Source organism: Sorex fumeus, unplaced genomic scaffold (genome assembly GCF_029834395.1).
Source record: "Sorex fumeus unplaced genomic scaffold, SorFum_2.1 ptg000131l, whole genome shotgun sequence".
Classification (NCBI taxonomy): domain Eukaryota; kingdom Metazoa; phylum Chordata; class Mammalia; order Eulipotyphla; family Soricidae; genus Sorex; species Sorex fumeus.
Window position 1 is genome coordinate 28,939,515 of NW_026606188.1, and position 21,651 is coordinate 28,961,165.

Here is a 21,651-nt window from a genome sequence, read left to right on the forward strand (position 1 = left end):
AAAACTTGAGAGCTAGCATTCTCTTTGTTTTCTGGTGAATCTTCATGTTTACTTAAAACTTAATAAATATATTCCAAGACTAGCTGTAGTTTATAAACAAACATTGGAGTACATTATTGATCTATTTAAAATTAATACAATAAACCTATAAAAATGATGTATTCAACTATCACTTAGGGTGCTTAAGGTAAAGAAGCAAGACCATGCCGGAAAAGAAGTTTATTCATAATTTTTGCACCAGTCTTTTCCATGGGATACTTTATACTTCATTGTTAATTTACCATTATTTTCAATAACTTTTTATAAAGATTCAAATTCTCTATTGTGTGCTCTATTTCATTTTTTTCTCCTATTTTTATTAGTAAAGACATTAACAATAAAATAGGCTCACTTGCTCCAGCTGGTAATTTCTCAGAACTAGTAATATATTATTCCTCTTTTTGTGACATCATAATCATCTATACAGAAGTACCATGTATCTTTGTGTAGAAGCTACTGTTTCCATTAAATTTAATTACCTCCCCCTGTGGTTTTAAATAGAAGTGGCTTCAAAATGAGGGCAGCTTCTATTAAATTTAATTACTTTCCCCTGCTGCTTGCATGGTAAAAGGGAGGTTACTAAATGAGAGAAGCTTCTAAACTAAAGTATATGGTAACTGTGTTCTAGCAATAACAAAATCATATCCAACTACCCTTCTAGGAAACCTCATGTTTATTCTTTAAAGATGTTTTCTGTCTTGATTAAAGCTGCATAAAAATGATCACTGTTAGAAGAAAAGGTATCTTAAAAATCAATTTAGCTTCATGGGTTAAATAAATAAAATGTCTCTGTGCAAAGACGGTGAAAAGTATCCCACTTGAAGATTCAAACCTAGAACTTCTAAGATTAAAATAATATGTTGTCTTATTCTAATCATAAAGATAATTTTTATTCCTTACACATTTGTTATCTAGCAAAAATTTATTCCTGATCCTGACCGGATGTATTTAAGGAACGCCTCCTAAAAGTTTTTTAAAAGGCATCAACTTTGGGGAGATATTAGTGAAATATTCAGAAACAGCAGTAGTGTTAAAATGTGGGGGGAAAAGAAAAAAAGAAAACATTAGGCTTATTATAAACTACTGTATTTGAAGAAAGTTCCTCTATATGCTTTGCAATAATGTGAAGATGTAAATCAGTATTAAAATACTCCGATATGATCTTATAAAATCTAATAGAATGTGAAATTGCAAGTACCTCATTTTTAATTAAATATTAATTAGGAGAACTAATACTCAGTATAAGCACCATTGTATTGTTTATTTTTAATATACAGGCAGAATTCAGATGAACAATATTTCCATTAAATCACACAGTTTAGTATAAATATAAAACAAGACACCCCTTAAGCATTTTAAGTAACAAATTAAACATTTACATTTTTTACTGTGCACTGAGGCTTAACATTTATGCAGCTTCAAAACCAAAGTACAGCCTCAAGGGAAGTCTCTCCACTGACAAATTAATACCTTAGAGAACAGAGCTGAATGGTGGCAATGAACTCATTTGTTCCCCCAATAATGAAGAATGACTTTTTCTTTACCACATCTGTGACTGTTGCTATGGTGACTCAGACTTACCTCATTGCTTCTCGGAGAGCTCCTCGCTCACCAAGAGTCGTGTGCTTGATGTCATCAAAATTATTTTCCAGCTTCTCGCAGTTCTGCAAGATATTATTTTTAAAAAGACATTAATCCTCCATCATCCTAAAATGAAATTATATCTATGCAATGATGTAAAAATAGAATCGATTATATTGATTATGTACTCATGGAATCTAGGCACCTCACTTTAATTGGGTAGGATTCATTAAAATTGACAGTGGGAATTCAACAGTAACAAAATAAAAACGTCTGATGATACTGCTGTCTCAGAAGTCTTTTTTATCAATTTTTCAAAATTAGGCAGAAGGAAGAAATGAATTTTATATTAAAGTAGTACAACTTGGAGAGTTTGAGAGGGATATTAGTTCTCTAAAACAGTTTCAAATCTATCAAAGCCAGTTTAAATTCAAAAGAAAAATATCTGAAAATAAGTTTGAAATTAAAATGAACTGTGAAAATATTGAGTCCTAAAAAAATCTTAAAATGCATAAGTCTAGTTCCAATATCTAAGTGACATCATATCAGATTCTAAGCATGGCTAAATTTTCTTAGCTAAGAGTATTAATTTTACAACAATGTAACTATACTTTATATATATGAAAACTAACTTAAACTTATGGAATGCTAATAAATTTTGAGAATATTACATATAATATTTTGGACTCAATTGTGGAAGGAATGGAATGGAAGGGGTCCATTGGGCAATGCTGGGAGGAGCAGCAGAGGAAACGGGGTGCTGCGGGAAGTTGATGCCCTTCAAACGTTTACATACAAACATTTACACTATTGTGAACCAATGTTACTTCAATACACTTTAAAAGATGAACCCAAAGAGGTTTCCATATTTGACAAATTATATTTCTTATAGTGTAGTGGCATTTTAGTGATAACCGTAATTTTTTTCCCATAGACCTGTATTACTTTTTTTTTTGTCTTTAAACCATTTTATGTTCTACTTTTATACAAATAGCTGCTCTTTTTTATTTTATGTTTTTACATGAATCACCGTAAGATACAGTTAGTTACAAAGCTTTCATGTTTGAATTTCAGTCATAAAATGATCAAACACCTATCTCTCCAACAGTGCACATTTTCCACCACTAAAGTCCCCAGTATCCACCTCCAGATGCCAGCCCTCCACCTGCCTCAGTGGTACACAATTTCCCCCATATTCGTTCTCTACTCTTGAGCATTATGGTTTACAATATAGATACTGAAAGACTATCATATTTGGTCCTTTATCTACTTTCAGCACATTATCTCCCATCCCGAACAATCCCTCCAATCATCACTGACTTAGTGATCCCTTCTCTATTCCAGCTGCCTTCTCCCCCAGCTCATGAGGCCGGCTTCTAACTATGGAGCAATCTTTCAAGCCCTTGTGTATACTGTCGTTGGGTGTCAATCTCATAAAATGTTATTTTATATTCATAAATGAGTGCAGTCATTCAATGTCTGTCCCTCTATTTCTGACTCATTTCACGTAGCATAAGACTCTCCATGTCCATCCACTTGTAAGCAAATTTCATGATTTCATCTTTCCTAACAGCTGCATAGTATTCCATTCTGCAGATGATCCAAAGTTTCTTAAACCAGTCATCTGTTTTTGGGCACTCAGGTTGTTTCCAGATTCTGGCTATTGTGAACAGAGTCACGATGAACATACAGGTGCAGATGCCATTTCTGCTGTGCTTTTTTGTACCCTCAATGTATAGTTCCAGAAGTGGCATTGTGGGGCCATATGGAAGCTCAATTTCTAGTTTTTTAAAAAATGCCCAGATTCTTTTCCAAAAAGGCTGACTCAGTTGGCATTCTCACCAACATTGAAAGAGAGTCCCTTTCTCTCCACATCTGTGCCAGCACTGGTTGTTCTTGTTCTTTTTGATATGTGCCAGTCTCTGTGGTGTAAGATTGTTGCTCTGACTTGCAACAATCTCCCTGATGATTAGCAATATCAAGTATGTTTTCATGTGCTTTTGGCCAGTTGTATTTCTTTTTTGATGAAGCCTCTGTTCATTTCTTCTCCCCATTTTTTGATGGGGTTGGAGGTTTTTTTCTTGCACAATTCTAGTAGTGTCTTGTATATCCTGGATATACAAGTAGATAACTGTAAATTTAACAAATAAAACAACTAATAATCTTAAATATTGATGTATTTCCATATTTAATTATAAATACATATGCCAGAGAATAAAAACCTATGGTAATGTCCATGTACAAGAAGTAATTGAATTAAATTTTATTAATACCTGTAATATTTCACATTAAGTACTTAGTGTAAAATTAAATTAAGGACTTAAAGATTCTCCTTAACATAACTGCATAATTATACTATTAAAATATAATATTTAAAATAACTATAACGTATCTATAAAATTTCAATTGTGAATTAAAACTTGAATTGAAATCCTCTTTCAGAAATGTACATTACAAATATCATATCATGTTCCATGTCTTGTCTTATTTTTATGACTTGTCTTATTTTTATAATTTTTTTCATGAAAATAACAAGGTTCAGTACAACTGCTGGTTTAGAAGAGTATTGCTCTCTGTGTTTACTTTAAGAAATCTTTGAGCTCCTCAAGATAATTATGAATTTTGCCTGTCTTCAATCACAAATATTTACTTTTTTACATTTAATCTAAAGTCAGGACATCTATTTGAAAAGTATATTTATTCATAGTATGATATAGAAAATCAGTATATAGGTAGATAAATTAGTACAACTTGAAGATTATCATTTTTCCACTGAAAATGAATCAGTTTCACAAATTCAATGATCTGATAAAAGGAGCCTATGTTCATTCTAGTATAGGAAACATCTAATTTCCCATACAACATCATAGTAAACTTTACTTACATTAATAGTAAATAAATTCGACAAATAAATATAAAAGAATGAAAAGAGAACAAAGCCATATATCAGCACTGAATGGAAATAATATTCAAATATTCATTTTCAAGCAAAAGATGCTCAACATGAACATCTGACAGAAACTTCTAAAGCTGAACAGCTGTGGGCAGAGGAAGAGTACAGTTGTTAATGCTCTTGCTTTGCACGTGACTAATCCAGGTTCAATTCCTGGCAGGGCAGGTGGTCCCCTGAGCATCATCAGGATTGATCCCTCAGCACAGAGCGAGGAATCATGACTGAGCACAGCCAGATGTTACCCAAAACAAACAAAGACCTAAGCAGTATCTCTAGAAATATACATAGAAAAGACGTACATGTTCACCAGAAGTTAAATACAGAAATGTTCATAGTAAAATCTGTTCAAACTAGTGGCCCAGGAAGATAACTCAGAGGGCTATAATGCCTGCTCTGGATACCAAAGATCAGGTTCAATCCCCATAATCACATGGTTTCTTGACACTGCTGGGAGGAAATCCCCAAGGAGAAAGCCAGGCAAAGTCATGAAATAAGCTGAAAACTAGAAACAACCCAAATACACAACATGGACTACATAAATTTTAGTATATAGGACAAGGAAAACACTACATGCCAGTGACAATAAACCACAACTAATACAACTACATGGAGTAAGGAGCACATCTCACAAATACACAGTATAGAGCTCATCTGACAGAAAAGGGTACATATGAATAAATATCACATTCACATGCTATTCAAGACAATGCTAAAATAAATAACCCAAAAATTAAAATTAAAAAAGCAATCCCATGTATAGACACAAAAAAATTCAGTGAAATTCAGTTGAATACTTTAACAAAAGAAGTACTCTGAGCAGTGTTCCAGGGACCAAACACAGTAAACAGAATTGAACTTGAATCAGGTACATGCAAGACTTAATCTTGTTTGAGTGATATTCTGCCAGGCTGAACTGAAAATCAACACAATTCTCATCAAAATTCCGACTATTTTCTTTAAAAAATTTGACAAACCTAATGAGTAAAATTTATGAACAAATACAAAGGGCCAAGAATCCACAATACAACCTTGAACAAAAAAAAAAAAAAGAATTCTGGGACCTGAGAGAGATTGCCTAAACAAGATAAGGTACTTTCCTTACTTGTATCCCTCAGGGTTAGAACTCCAGAATCCCTGGCTCCCACTAATGGTGATCCCTAAGCACAAAGCCAGGAGTAAACTTTGAGCAGAGCTAGTGTGAGCCCTTCCCCGCAAAAAAATTATGGATCCCTGGTTTCCACACTTCAATACTTCATTCAACCCTATAGTAATCCAGATTGGGTGGGGTAAGAAGGGAAGGCAGCAACAGAAAGAAATCAAGAATAAAAGAAAGACTTAACACATGTGGTCAGTTTAATTTTAACAAGGTGTCAAGACAATTCAAGACTTTAAACAAACCACAATGGAATAACCGAATAGTCACAAACTAAAGATTCATGTCAGAATCTTGTCTCATAAAATATACATTACCCAAGAATTGTGTGTGAACTATGTCTCAAAAAGTAACTACTTTTAAAATCTTATAATGTTGCAGACTTCAGAAGGTTCTTAAGGTCTTTCAAGATCACTGTTTTAATTCGTTTTGTGAAAAATCATGGAACTGTTTATTTAAGACATTTTCTTTCCATGTATAAATACACTGCAAGAAAACATTTTAGAAGAATTCCATTTTTATCAAATTTCAACCAATTAAAATTAAGAGTGAATATAAAGAAGTTGATATGGTAAATGATAGCTTCACACTAACAGGAAAAAGACCCTATTTTATTATTATAATATCTGTTAGAAATTCCAATTCTTGTGACTGCATCTTATTCCCATAAGCCTTTGATATTTCATTAAGTAAATTATGAACATTTCTCTATATAGAGAATAATCTTAAAGAATCACATATCATTATAATTGCAATGATGAGTGACTAAATTATTTTAATTGCATGCACCTTTTTAAAGCACTTCTCCATTACTTGTGGAACAAAAAGTAAGTTCAGGGGATGGAAAGATAGTACAGGAGATAATGCGCTTGCATTACTCCTGGGTAGCCCAGGTTCTGATCTCCTGCCCCACAAGTGGTCCCAGCCTTGCCAGCAGTGATCCGTAAACGCAGAGCCAGGAATAAACCCAAAGCACTGTTGAGAGTGGCCCCAAAAACAAAAAAAAAAACTAAAAATTAGTCTAAGCCTTTAAAGTAAAATGAATTTTGGGTGTGGGATATAGTACAGCAGTTACAGATGATCAGTCTGTTCCCGACAGACCTGGTTTCAATTCCAACACATGGTCCCTCAAGTGTCACCAAGTGCAGTCCGTCCTGGATGCCTCCTGAGCACTGCTGGGAGTGGTCATAAAGGCACCCAGCATTACCAGGGTAAGCTGCGTATCCCCAGGGCCTGGGCAGCATTGCATCCTAGAGAACTTGCTTTCAACCCTGGCATGCTGACCTGCTGAGAATTACTGCTAGGGTGCCCTGCCTTCTGAACACTAATGACAATCAGACAAAGTAGGGTAAAAGATAGTATTGCACTTTAGATAACTAAAAACTTTCACATATCTATACCAAAATATATTTCCCTTTTAGGCTCGTAAATGTAACTCCAACCATTTTCATGTTAATGAAATATTTAGTGAAAATCCCAATTTTTCAGAGAGAACATCTTTTAAAAAGACAACATTTATCATATTTTTGAACACTATAAAACTGAATATATTGTACAAAACGATCACAATTAGGAAAAAAACAAATTTATAAAAAAAAAAACTAGAAAATTTAAGATAGTCCCATTTGTTTATCTCTGTTTCCACTTGGTTGGTTGGTCAGTGGAGTGTCGTCTTTGAAGATGCCATTAGCCTCAATATCCTGGAGGGTTTTGCCGACCTTGTCTTTGATGTATCTTATGGATTTTGGCCTGATGTTGAGATATTTAATCCATTTTGTTCTGAATTTTGTGCATGGTGTTAGGTCAAGGTCTAAGCCCATTTTTTTTGCATGTGGTGTCCAGTTATGCCAGCAGAGAGGGACAGACATAGAAAGATTGCATCCATCTGGGGAATATAAAATAACAAAATAGGAGATAAACATCCTAGAATAGTCGAGATAAATTATAGGAGGTTGACTCCATGGCTTGAAGGCCAACCGCACGTGCTATGGGAAAGGGTAGCTTAAATGGCGAAGGGAACACCAAGCAAAGGGTATTGGGAGGATTTCCCAGGATGGGAGATGCATGTTGAAAGTAGACTATAGACCGAACATGTTTGCCACTCAATGCCTCTTTTGCAAACCTTAGCATCCAAAATGAGAGAAAGAGCAAGGGGGAATGCCCTGCCACAGAGGCGGGATGGGATGGGGGTATGGAAGGGGCGGGAGGGTTACTGGGACAATTGGTAGTTGAGAATGGGCACTGGTGGAGGGATGGGTATTCGATCACTGTATGACCAAAACCCAAGGACAAAAACTTGTAAGGTCAACAACTGTACCACATGGTGTTTTGCTAATAAAAAATAAATGAATAAATAAATAAACTGGCGAGTTCAGCCCTGGTGAAAAAAAAACTAGAAAAGAAATAATAACTCAGATTGCCTCAAAATGTTACATAAACAAGGTGTGTCTTTTTCAATTTTTCAGGATCTTTTAAATTTTTGTTTTGTTTTGTTCTTGCTTTTTGGGGGGTCACACCCAGAGATATACAGGGGTTACTCCTAGTTCATGAACTCAGGAATTAGTCCTGGCCATGCTCGGGAAACCATATGGGATGCTGGGAATCGAAACCAGGTTGGGCCGTGTGCAAGGCAAAAGCCCTACCTGCTATGCTATCACTCCAGCCCCAGGATCTTTCAATTTTTTATTATAAATTGAGCTTCATTTTCTTTGAGGGGGGGGTCACACCCGGTGATGCACAGGGATTACTCCTAGCGGTGCTCAGGGGACCAGATGGGACGCTGGGAATCGAACCTGAGTCGGCCACATGCAAAGCAAACACCCTTTCTGCTGTGCTATCACTCCAGCCCCCAAATTGAGTTTCTTTTAATGTCTATTTAATGTCTATTACTGTCATAATATAACTCACAAATAAACTAGATCTTTTTAAGTTTGGGACGAATTTGGTTTTTCACAATGTCAATTATATTGCATTTATTGTTTTTGCGACCACACCCAACGGTGCTTCCTTCTGTCTCTGTTCTCTGGGATCACTCCAGTGGGAGCCACATGTGGTGCCTGAGATGAAATCCAGGTCAGGACATGCCAGTCAACTGACTTACCTTTCCAATATTTCTTAATTTTTTTAATAACCCGTATTTTAGTGATTAAGAGTTCTACCTACTCTGATTAGCTGTCAATTCATTCATGAATATTTTCATGCACATTTCAAAGAGTCCAACAAAATTTTGTTATCAGTTTATTTTCCCATTGAATATCAAAAGATAGGTCTAAGGATGAATATAAAGCAATAAAATAAATTAAAGACATTTAACAAAATCAAAATGAAATACAGTAAGTTGTTACATTCAGCCTTCAATATAGCTTAATTTTAACAGATGCTACTCAAATTATTTAATACCATTGAGATACAGGGCACCATAAAAATACCCAAAGAGTAGATAGTGAGAGCGAAAGGAAGAGGGGGGGAGAAAGTGAGAGAGAAAAGAGAGAGAGAGAGAGAGAGAGAGAGAGAGAGAGAAGCACCTGCCATAGAGGCAGGCTGTGGTGGGGACACGTTGTGGGAGGGAAATGCGTGTATTGGTGGTGGAAATGTACATTGGTAAAGGGATGGATGTTGGAACATTGTATGACCGAAACATAATCATGAACAACTTGTAACTGTTTATCTCGGTGATTCAATAAAAAAAAATTAAACTTTTATAAGTCAAGAAGCAAAAAAATAAAGTCCTTGCACAAACTAGAGAAATACGCCCAAATCTGTGACAAAAGTTAGACATAACAAACATCCAGTTGCTGCCTATCAGAGTGTGACAGAGTAAACTGAAACCAAAAGTCAACTTTGAGAGGGGCTCCATAAACACTCGTGTCACTACGATACCCATAGTTTGGAATTCCTTCAAACAAATGCATGATAAAGTGAATATAATAATTTTTTTTAAAAAAATTAAACCTTCTCAAGGTGTTTGTCATTAAATTTAGATATGAGAAGGATGTATAATAGTTAAGTAATAAAGTACTAAAGAGGAACACATTCTTGCCGAGTTCTCCTGTATTTGTATTTAGATAAACTATACATCACAATGCAGAAAAATAAAGAATCCAATATGCATATGTTTAGACCAAGTTAATATCCATAAATATTTTGCATGCAGCAGTCTTTATTTGGGTCTGTGACACTACCGTGACAAATATAATGAGCAATTAAAATCCCAAGTGCTCTGATTTTGGCAGCAATTAAAGTACAAACTAGTAACTAAGCATCAAAAAAAGAACTGATTTTGGTGGCCTCTTGCCAAATATAATCCCACGGGTTGAAGGAAGGTCTAGATTTCTAACTGTGATAGATTTTACAGTATATTTTTTTATCTCATCTGTGCTACAGATTGAATAAAAGTATAATAAAACAAATGAGGAGAATATCAATCGCAATGTGGGAGCAAAATAACATGAGAATTCTGAATGCTAAGAATTTTAAGTAATGTCACTGAGATATCTTTGCTTAACTATACCAGGCAATCTCATATTCTATCAAATAGCGACTGTACTGATTCATATGCTAGATGAAGCTTGAAAGAAGCAAAAACATTAGAAAACTTCAAAATTAAATATAAGAATTCATAATACTACCATAGGACTGAATGAAAAAAATAAATCTTTATGAGATAATCCTAAAGTTAGAGCCAAATAGGGTGAATCTAAATTTTATATACTAGACTAAATGTAGTAATTTGGAAAGCAATAATAAATAGGGCTGGAGCGATAGCACACCCATAGGGCATTTGCCTTGCAAGCCGCCGGCCTGGCTGAGCCAGGTTCGATTCCTCCGCCCCCTTGGAGAGCCAGGCAAGCTACTGAGAGTATCTCGCCCGCACGGCAATGCCAGGCAAGCTACCGAGATGTATTCGATACACAGTATCGAATTATTATATTCACTTTATCATGCATTTGTTTGAAGGAATTCCAAACTATGGTATCGTAGTGACACGAGTGTTTATGGAGTCCCTCTCAGACACAGTAACAAAAAGTCTCACAATAGAGACATTACTGGGACTGCTTGAGCAAATCAATGAACAATGGGAGGACAGTGCAGTGCTATAATAAATAAGTATATTCAATTCTATATTATTAAGGGCACAGAAAGTAAACTGCACAGCTATAGAACAAGCTTCAGAATCATAAAATAACTAAAATACAATTTAATCACTTAAATTTTAAATTCAGAAAAAAAAATCAAGGATCACCTGTAGGTTATTTACAGGCCTTACACTAAGGATTAGAGAAATAAAGGTGATTAAGATAAGACTCCAACTTAACCAAAATCTACAGTATACCAAGAAGAGGGTAGAATTAATTCTTCAAGAACTGAGAGGCCTATGAGTTTGTTACTTCTGCAAATGACTTTAAAATGAGTCACATTTTTCCAGATTAAGGAGGGGAAAGGCTAAGGTAGAAAAAAAATTCTCTGAATCAGAGTGAATGCCTACTAGCTAGGTGTCCTTAAGCAGGTTACTTAATCCAATTTCCTCTAAGTGAAATATTCTTACCTTCCAGGGCTGTCAGCAGAAATAAATGAGAAAATATGTGTAAATCACTTAGTATATTGAATCTACAGAAGGTTTTCAATAAATTTTGCAAGAGCAGAACAATTAAAGAGGAAGAAGAGGAAGAGTACCCACCACAATTTTGATGGGTCCAACTTTATGAAGTGAGGAAAGAAAGGTCATTTTTGTATTCTATCTAGATGATGCCTAAGAATTCAAAAGTAAAACATACTATTGTGCAAAAAAAGATTTTTTTGAACCTTTTGTTTGTAAGCTCCCACTAATAATATAATGAACATCGCGATGTTTTCCTCTTAAACAATAAATCACAAAACATATTATATACTTTCATATGTACTTTAAATGGGTTAGCGGACCCCTGAAATCTATATTTGACACAATTTCTATTCTTACCTTTAATATCACAAAAGGTAAGAAAGGAGCAAGTTTGCAAAGAAGTAGAAGTTATAAATATAATCAGTTCAAAAAGCAAGGGATAATGCTCGCTTTGGCAGCACATATACTAAAATTGGAACGATACAGAGAAGATTAGCATGGTCCCTGCGCAAGGATGACACACAAATTCGTGAAGCGTTCTATCACAGTCACGGTCCTCCCGTTGTTCATCGATTTGCTCCAGCGGGCCCAGTAACGTCTCCATTGGAGACTTTGTTGTTACTGTGTCTGGCATATCGAATACGTCACGGGGAGCTTGCCAGGCTCTGCCGCGGGGGCGAAATACTCTGGGTAGCTTGCCAGGCTCTCCGAGAGGGGTGGAGGAATCGAACTCGGGTCAGCCATGTTGGCTGCATGCAAGGCAAACGTCCTACCCACTGTGCTATATTTTTTAAAAATTAAAAAAAAAAAACAAGGGATAAAATATTTGGAAAATTTCAACTGCTGTTTTATCATGATGCTGAAGATGAACCTTTCAAATTACTTATTAAAGTATCATATAAAATTTCATTTTGTTCTCCAGAGTAACAAGCTAGCAGTAACAAGCCAGCAGAAACAAGTTCAGATAACAACCCTGAACATCATTAGATATAGCCTCAAAACCAATAAAGCCAATCCTGTTGCCAAATTTGGAATGAAAGTCATTTCATTCGCTCATTTACTAATTTAACATCTATTTACATCCAATGAGTGTCAGGAACTATGCTTAATATCATGGCAGTGATGTGTTTTTTTTTTAAAGATTCATTTAAAAAAAACACAAAAATTCAATACATGAGGGAATTTCTATTAGGCAAGTATATTCCATGTCCAATTGGAGAACCACTTGCCATATATTAGTCATTTAATAACAATCATTACAAACCTCAGGTGGTTAGAAATCTGTTGCACACTCTATTTTAATAGATCCTTGGGGAAAATCATCAAGTAGAACACACATTTCAGGGAAAACAATTCACATTTTACACATTTATTTTATTTATTGGTCTGGGGGCCTCATATGGGCTTAAAGCTTACTTAAGCTCCTGTGCTCAGGCAAATTTCACATTTTAAGATGTGAATAATTTAAATAAAATAGCACACTACAAATTATAACTCTTACTCTATGGTGATTTGATGTTGATTAAATGTTTACTTTAGGCCATAAGTAATTTGGGAAAAAAATAGAAAGATTGAATTTATTTTTCATGTAATTAGAAAATTCCTAAGGTTTGGATATCTCCAAATAATGACTCCTTAAGTAACGTTTTTATTAAGATATTATTTTCTTAACCTAGGCATTCAACAAAAAGCCTCAAAACTAGCCCCACCAAAGTTCCTTACAAATCAAGCAATATTGGCTATAATTATTTTAGAATTTTTTTAGAATTCCAGACGAACATTCTAATACCAATAATACAATTTCCAGTTCTAATCATGAGGTTTATATTTCAATAGATAATTGCTTTTCCCTTCGGTATGTCTTAACTAGTCTAATCCTTTCAGGGAACATTAAGACATAATCATATTTGACTAATGTCATTTCGCTAATGGTGGCCAGCTTACAATAAGGCCCTGTCTGGGAGAATCTTACATGACTCACAGTGAAATATAATTTAGAAGGAGAAGTAGGAGATACAGAGACAGGAAATGTTAAGTTCCAGCTTTGCAACTTAAATGTCTGTCTTCCTAGGATAGTCCATGAATAATGCTTAATATCTCAATCTAGAAATAATTCCTCATCATGTGAAGATACAGATAAGGTGATCAAAGTAATTATGAATGTGTTCAAAAAGATGTAGATAGTAATGAAGAGTTATGAGGACACATTAAATGAGATTATATATATATAAATATATTATAAACAAGAAAGCACTGCTGAAATCCTATTATACATTTTATTTTTTTACTTTTATTTTTTTATTAGTGAAACACCATGAGGTACAGTTGTAGACTTACATGTTTTTGTGTTTGTGTTTCAATTATACAATGATCAAGTACCCATCCATCTCCACCAGTGCCCATTCTAAACCACCAATGAACCCAGTAACCATCCCACTCCCCCACCCCCTCCACCCTGCCCCACTTCTATGGCAGTGCATTCCCTTTTGCTCTCTCTTTCCTTTAGGGTGTCGTGGTTTGCAATAGAGGTATTGAGTGGCCATTGTGTTCGGTCTATAGTCTACTTTCAGCATGTGTCTCACATCCCGGACGAGTCCTCCAAACACCCTTTCCTTGGTATTCCCTTCTCTATCTGAGCTGCGTTTTCCCCCAGCACATGCAGCCAGCTTCCATGCTGTGGAGCAGACCTTCTAGTACTTATCTCAACTATTCTTGGGTGTTTGTCTCCCAACATGGAAAGTATCATGCTAAGTGAAGTGAGTCAGAAAGAGAGGGACAGACACATTTTAAGTGAAAAGAAAAAATTTCATGCCCTGTTTCATAGTAAATTCAAATATATTTTAGTTATATTTACCTTGAAGTATTTCATATTTCAACTCTATTCAAGTTAAGAATTCAGTGGTATTTTATTACTTTTCCAATATGAGCAAAAATTAAAATTGAAAGCAATTTTTCTGGAGTCAGTGAGACAGCACAGCAACTAAGGCACTTGCCTTGCAAGCAGCCCACAGGGGTTCAATCTCCAGGACCACATACAGTCCCTGAGCACTGTCAGGTGCGGTCACTGAACACAGAGTCTGGAATAACCCCTAAGTACAGCCACGCCACCCACTCCACCACCATCCCTAGACCCCCACACCTCCCCACACACAAAATAAAATCTGCAGAATCCTGCCTGTTATTCTTTCTTATCTAAGGAGTTCAGTAAAATTCAAGATTAGATATTTACTCTTTGATCTTAATTTCTAACTAAAAATGGATATTTTTACATGGATAAAGATTTTTAACTCAGTCTCCCATCATTTGAAACGACGTTGCTCCAAGTGTGGCATCCTCAGGGCAGGGCAGGCCTTGGCACAATCTGAGGAAATTTACCACTGTGCAAATCTGAAGGGGTCACTTTCTGTTTGTTTAAAGCAGGTCTATATATTTACAGGGAGTCATCAAGTGATTTTTTTCTGAAAAGGAAACAGTGGGCCAAATAAATTTATAGAATAATCAGATTAAACACAGCATCATTATTTTAACAAATAGTAGTGTATGCTAGGCACTACAAATATTTAATTACTATGAAATCCTTAATATATTTTTAAACCATTGTTATTTGCTTTTTCAATTATTCACTTACTCTTGACTTAAGGAAGGTTGAATATAGAGCCAGAAGCCAGAGAGATGCATAGAAGGGCTGGAACACAGCTGGTGTATATGAGGACTTCAGCTGAACACTGGTGGTGGCCCCAAAGCATAGCTTGGAAGGTGCCCCCAAAAGTTAAATAGCACAATTGAACTTGAAAAGAATATGAGTAATTACAATGTCCTATTTTAATGGAGGAAGTCCTCTCATCTTCAATCTCTGTATGTTCTAATCTGTATCATTCTAACCAATCTTCCTATCTCAGTTTCCTTACTGTTTCTTTACAAAAAGGTCCACTCACTATTCCTTGTACACGAAGAGCCTGTTCTCCTCAGGAACGTTGCCCAGGTTGTTCCCTCTGCCTGAAATACTGTTCCTGCAATATTCATAAGACTTACTCTGTCATCTCATTAGATCTCTATTTAACTGCAACTTTTTCATCTTGTGACTGAAAATGTATACACCACTACTCTCTGCCCGTTTGCTCTGCTTTACTATCATTCTTCATAACATGTATGATATTTAACTGTATATCATATATTACAGTATATCATATATTCAGTGCTAAATTCCATGAAGTCAGAAGCTTTTTATTTTATTTACTACTGGATTTCCTGCTATATACTAGTTGAGCTTTGAAGGTCATTGAATGAATGTTCTAGAGAATTTTACACACACTTAGTCACATATTTAGTCAGATTTTAACTTCAACTAAGAGTAAAAAATAAAGGCTAGATAACTTTGCTCCAAAATATCTTCCATTTAGCTTTATTTTAATGTAAATATAATATCAGATGTCCATATCTGGTACCTTTATCTTGCCAAAAAAGTTAACAAAATCAGTTTCTGACAAGGACTGGGTCTATCATGTTCTGGCTGACAATATTCAAGATAATGGAAACAAATGTACAAAACTAAAATGAAAATGTACTCATGCATTAGATGAAACCATTACATGGGCCAACCTATTATTGGAGCGATAGCACAGCGGGTAGGGCGTTCGCCTTACAAGCGGCCAACATGGCCGACCCGAGTTCGATTCCTCCGCCCCTCTCGGAGAGCCCGGCAAGCTACCGAGAGTATTGGATATGCCAGACACAGTAACAACAAAGTCTCCAATGGAGACGTTACTGGGCCCGCTCGAGCAAATCATAACATAATCAGTAACATTTAAATTTTAGAAAACTCTACGTGGAAGATCTAATGAAATAAAAAGCTGATGAATGAACAAAGTTTATAAGCAAAAGAAATCAGAAGATTTTGAAAAGTTTACTTCAAAAAAGACATCATAGAGCATTCGTGCACTTCAGTGAGAGGTCATTTCATCATTCAAAAAAAAAATCACTGTCATTGTTGATCTCTAATTCATCCTCTCCAAGAGACTAAAGATAAGCCTTCCTGGGGCTGGAGCAATAGCACAGCGGGTAGGGCGTTTGCCTTGCACACAGCCAACATGGCGATATAGGTTCGATTCCCAGCATCCCATTTGGTCCCCCAAGCACCGCCAGGAGTGATTCCTGAGTGCATGAGCCAGGAGTAACCCCTGAGCATTGCTGGGTGTGACCCAAAAAGCTAAGCCTTCCTGATGGACATTTTACAGCCCAAACAAATCTAGCTGTGTTAGTTTAATCTCCCAAAACCTTTACATATACTTTTAATCTATTTAATCTATTTTTTATCATATAACTCACTGACTATGAAGAAATATTTTTAGGATGCAAAGAAAAAATGGTGAATCAAAGAGAAAAATCTTTGTGAGTCTCATATAGGGAGAAAAGAAACCTTTTGTAGTGGCGATCAGGGCTTATTCCCAGTTCTGTGCTCAAGGACCACTCATGGAGGGGCTTGGGGACAATACTGGATACCGCGGGATCAAACCCAGGTTGGCCATGTGAAAGGAAAGTGATCTACTCGCTGCACTATTTCTTTGACTCCAAGAGAAAGATTTCCTTATACTTAACACTTAGTGTAAATGAATTGCTAAAAGGATGAAGGAAAATAAGCTAACATAAATACATGAAAAAGTCAGAAGCTAACCTGATGGTACTGATATATGTAAATATAGATGTATATATACATATATATTACCTGATAAGAAAAAAATGCCAGAGGAAATTGGATTTAAAGAATAATTTAGATTCATATCCTGTGCTTAAGACTTTGCTTAAATTCCTAGTTCATTTAAGCGCTCTCATTCCAGTTCAGTTTTTAGATATTCCCTAAACAGTATGTTTATACTTATTTTTTTTCTATGAATGGCAAAAACCCACTGAGTAAACTCACCTTCTTATGTTCAATGACCTGGTGAAAGTCAGACATAAGTAACTGAAGGAATGGAAGCTCTGTCCATTTTATTCATCTCCAATGCTTACATGTGTACACTTACATTTAAATTCTTTATTTTATTCCTCTGGATTTTATTATAAGTGCAACACAAGCACAGAGAAAACACACAAAACAAACATCTATAGTTTTCAATGGTTAGTCACAAAGGCACGTTCATGTTCCCAACCCTTAATTAAGGCAATAAAACATGGCATATTAGTTATTTTCATGATCTTTCAGGTAATCAAAATATTTTGAGTTTTCATGGTAATTAATCACTTGACTTATGAATTATTTAAAAGTCTATAACTCAATATCCTAACTCATGAAGTGCTATAATTTTTATTTATATCATTTTTATAAAATTTATGATTTTTTCCTTATTAAGGTAACAATGGTTTACAAGAGTATGAATATTTAAATTTTAGGAACACAATGTTACTACTCACACCTCCTGCTAAAGTCTCAGTATTCCTCCATCACTGTCCATAGGATTTCCCATCCCTCACCCACCCAACCCACCCTGAACTTCTGTTAGCAGTTGAAAGGGAGATTTCAGTACATCAGCTTAGACCCTGCTAAGCAGTTCATTGATTGATATAATCCTCAAATAAATGAGAGGACTTCAGTATCTCAAAGACCCTTCTGTGAATAGATTGAGCCCTGATGTGCTAAATTAGGGCAATAGGGAAAAGTTAATACCAGGATTAGAACTTAACTACAATACAAAGTTTCATGCATTATATATCACTTCTATGTAAATTAATTTTTTTATCAAAATGAAATGTAAAATTAATTTTCTTTTTATTTTCTTGTTTTGTTTTTATTTTTTTTTTTTTGGTGTGGCAATGCTTAAAACTACTCCAAACTTGGTGTTCAGGGATTGCTTGGCAGTACTCAGGTAATCATGCAGTTCTACAGACAAAATTCTGGTCTCTCACATGTTAGCTTCCCGGCCCCTAATATTTTTTCTTTTTCTTTTCTGCCGGGGGGGGTGGCAAGAGGGCATGTAGGACACGTCTTGTGGTGCTAAGGGCTTTTTTCTGTCTCTTTGATTAGTGATCACTCTAGATGCTCTTTGGAAGATTAAATTTCTTGCTGGGAAAAGAATTGGGTTTGGTTACATGCAAGGCAAGCATCTTCAGTCAGATTCAATCTTTCCAGTCCTTAAATTCTATTACTTAACACTCATAACATTCATTGGACCAAGTCCTTTAATGACTGACATTTTCATTACAGGAAGGACTGATCCCAGTAATGAGAAATCTGTATTCAAGTGGCCATCAAAAACATGATCCAACAGCTATTTGTCTTTATCATGTGAAACTTCAAAAGAAACTCCTGGAACTCAGTAGTAGAGTGGCCGCCTCACACTGTGAAGAAGCCCTTGGCTCTATCTCTGGTTCTGCACAAATGAAAAAGGAAAAAGAAGCTATTTGCTAACTGTTTTTACTAGCATCAATCTTATAGTCCCTAAAATAATTGCTACTGTTAGAAAATAACAGGTACATAGTTGTTCTCCAGGATCTTAAGCCTATTCCATTTTTTTCCATCTGCATATAATTGGAAGGCTTTAAACTTAAAATAATCTGGTGTACTTAGTGAGCTGCTCTCTGAAGCAGCATGAAATGTTTCTGGAGTAAATGCTAACTAAAGCATACGAGGAAAATATGTAGGTCCTGCTCAGATAATCCTACTATTACCATGCTTAGCACAGGTAATATTTCTCTACCTCTCAAATACAATTTTAGCTAGTTAAACTTTCATACAAAAATTATTTTAGGACACTTAATAACAAACAAATATCTCACTTATTAAATCCAATGTGAATGTTTACATATTTACTAATTACATAAAAATCACACTTTCCTTAATATGTAGCAATTAATTTTAATGTGTTTCACTGTCACTGTCCTCCTTCATCAATTTGCTCCAGCAGGCCCAGTAATGTCTCCATTGTGACAATTGTTACTGTGTTTGGCATATCCGGGGGAGCTTGCCAGGCTTTGCCCTGTGGGCGAAATACTCTGGGTAGCTTGCCGGGCTCTCTAAGAGGAGCGGAGGAATCGAACTCGAGTCAGCAAACTGTTGGCTTCTTGCAAGGCAAATGCCCTACCCGCTGTGCTATCGCTCCAGCTTTGAACGTATGACTACATAATGAAATGCAGACAACAACACAACATATTATGTGATGTAAAATTAGAAACCAAGTATCCTCAGAGTTGTGAGCATAATCTTTTCTCTGGCCCTGGAAGAACAGATTTTTATTTCTATTTTAATGTATTTAAACTTTATTTTAAAAAGTAAAATCTTGCTATAGTCTATGCATAATTTTAATTTTTCCCAATTCTCTTGTTCAGATCAGAATACCTTGACAGGAGGGGTGTGATATTTAAAGCAAGGCTGAGTCCATTCAAGCATAAAAGAGAAATTTTAGGAAACTATGATACTAAAATCAAATAGATTTTGAATTACTAAGTTACATTATAAAATTTAAATGTACATTACAAAGAAACACATGTAAACTATAAACTCAATAAACATAATCTAAACACTGATGATTCCTGTTTATAAAGGAAACATATGTCTATATCCTCAATAATACAGTTATAAAATGCTTGATACTAGAAAGACATAAAACAACAATCCTAAAAAGAACACACAAAACAGTGTTTATAATAATTTATCCTTAAAAATACATGTTTTCATTATGGAACTAAAGATTGAAAGAAGCATTCAAGTTCCTGTGTTAAGTTAAAATTCAGAAAGGCCATCATTTTTAAGTTAAAAGATAAAGACTTGTACTTGACAGTTACTACATAAATTTGTATCAAAAAGAGAAGTTGGCAGAGGCTTCTAAATTCATAACAATTGTCTATTAGTCTGTTTTTAATAATTTTTCTTTGGCATGTAATCCTCTTTAATTAGATTCCACTCTCTGTTGTTTCAAGACTCCATAAACTGGTGTCTTATATACCAGCTGCTAAAGCAGGAGTTACTGTCTAAATGATATTCACAATGAGTATTTAGAAGGTTTACAATTATACCCTTGCTAATAAATTGTGCTATTTTCCCCAACAATTTTAAGTGCTAATCTTCAGAAGGCATTTTAAAATTAGCTAAAATTCTGTCAAGAGATTTACAAAAATTGTTAGCATGAAGATAATTATGTCACAGTCCTTGGACTCCATCTCTGATTGTGTGCATAAATCAGAAATGTCAGCTGTGTTTTCCCTTAATAATTATCCTTGCAGCAATATATTATAGTCTAAATTCCTATTATAAATTTTTGTTTCTGGTTTCTAAAACACAAGACAGTTATTTCAAAAGTTTGGAAGTGATTAAATAATTCATATTCCCTAGAATAATAAGTGATCATCAGTTCTAAAATTTTAAGTATTAATAATAAGTAGATCAATATGGAATGCATAGATTCAGCATTCATGTTTTATATCATTCCATGATAAGGAACCTACTTATTAAGTGAGGTTAAAAGATTTTTTCATACTGAATAAGTAAATCTAATACAAAGTGTGGTAGACACATGAAAGTATATATTTGAAGAGAATTTTTAACATACTTATTTCCAACACCAGAGACATATGAAATATAATAATTCATGTGTTTAAATAATATATCAAATTCTTTATCAACATATATGCTATTTCTGTCACACTTTTCTCTTCTACTAATCATAAATGATGTCATTATTCTGATTAAGTAAATTATAACAAAGGTGAAATTTTGACATAAATACAGTGATTATGATCAAAATCAAAACTCTAAACCATACTAAAAACAATAATCTATACCTATGTCAGAGAGCACTTCATTTGATACATTTTTCATCATACAAAGCATTTCATAATTAGCAAAGATAAAAAACTTCAACTCTGAATTTATCCACATTAGAGGATGTTTATATTAGTTAAAGGTACGCGGCTCAGAGTTTTGAGTATTAAAAAACTAATGAAAAAAATAATTTTCCTGTGAAAGCTCTTTTTATGAAAGTCATTTTAAGAATAGATTTCAAATTTCTATCAACAATAACCATTTAGGGGACTTTTATCATTGATGTCAATATTTATCCTTTCCCTGAAATCTGAAAGAAAATAAAATTATCTATTTAAGAGATAAACAACAGAAATGAGTATTTTTGCTGAATTTAACATTATTAACTTCAGTCACATCGAATTAACAGACTCTTCCTGGGCAAAAGGATGCAGAGCTGAAATCAGCAACTTCTTGGAATCTAAAGTGAAAAATATGTTTGTAGTCTTAGAAACCAGGATTTTTTTTTAATTTGGTTAAACCAGTCAGCAGATCAAATACTCTCCTTCAAATACATCAGCATCTTTCCACAACTT

General features: G+C 34.8%; 1 protein-coding gene and 1 non-coding gene across 2 annotated transcripts in view; one reads left to right on the plus strand and one right to left on the minus strand.

Moving 5' to 3' along the window:
- Positions 1 to 21,651, minus strand: part of DPYD (dihydropyrimidine dehydrogenase) — a 960,132-nt gene that overhangs the window by 837,120 nt on the left and 101,361 nt on the right. Inside the window, exon 3 of the mRNA XM_056139087.1 lies at positions 1,621 to 1,703. Coding sequence (XP_055995062.1) covers positions 1,621 to 1,703 — 83 coding nt within the window. The remainder of the gene's footprint in view (positions 1 to 1,620; positions 1,704 to 21,651) is intronic.
- Positions 11,768 to 11,874, plus strand: LOC130015849 (U6 spliceosomal RNA). The gene has a single exon (XR_008791170.1). It is a non-coding gene; the product is annotated as a U6 spliceosomal RNA (small nuclear RNA).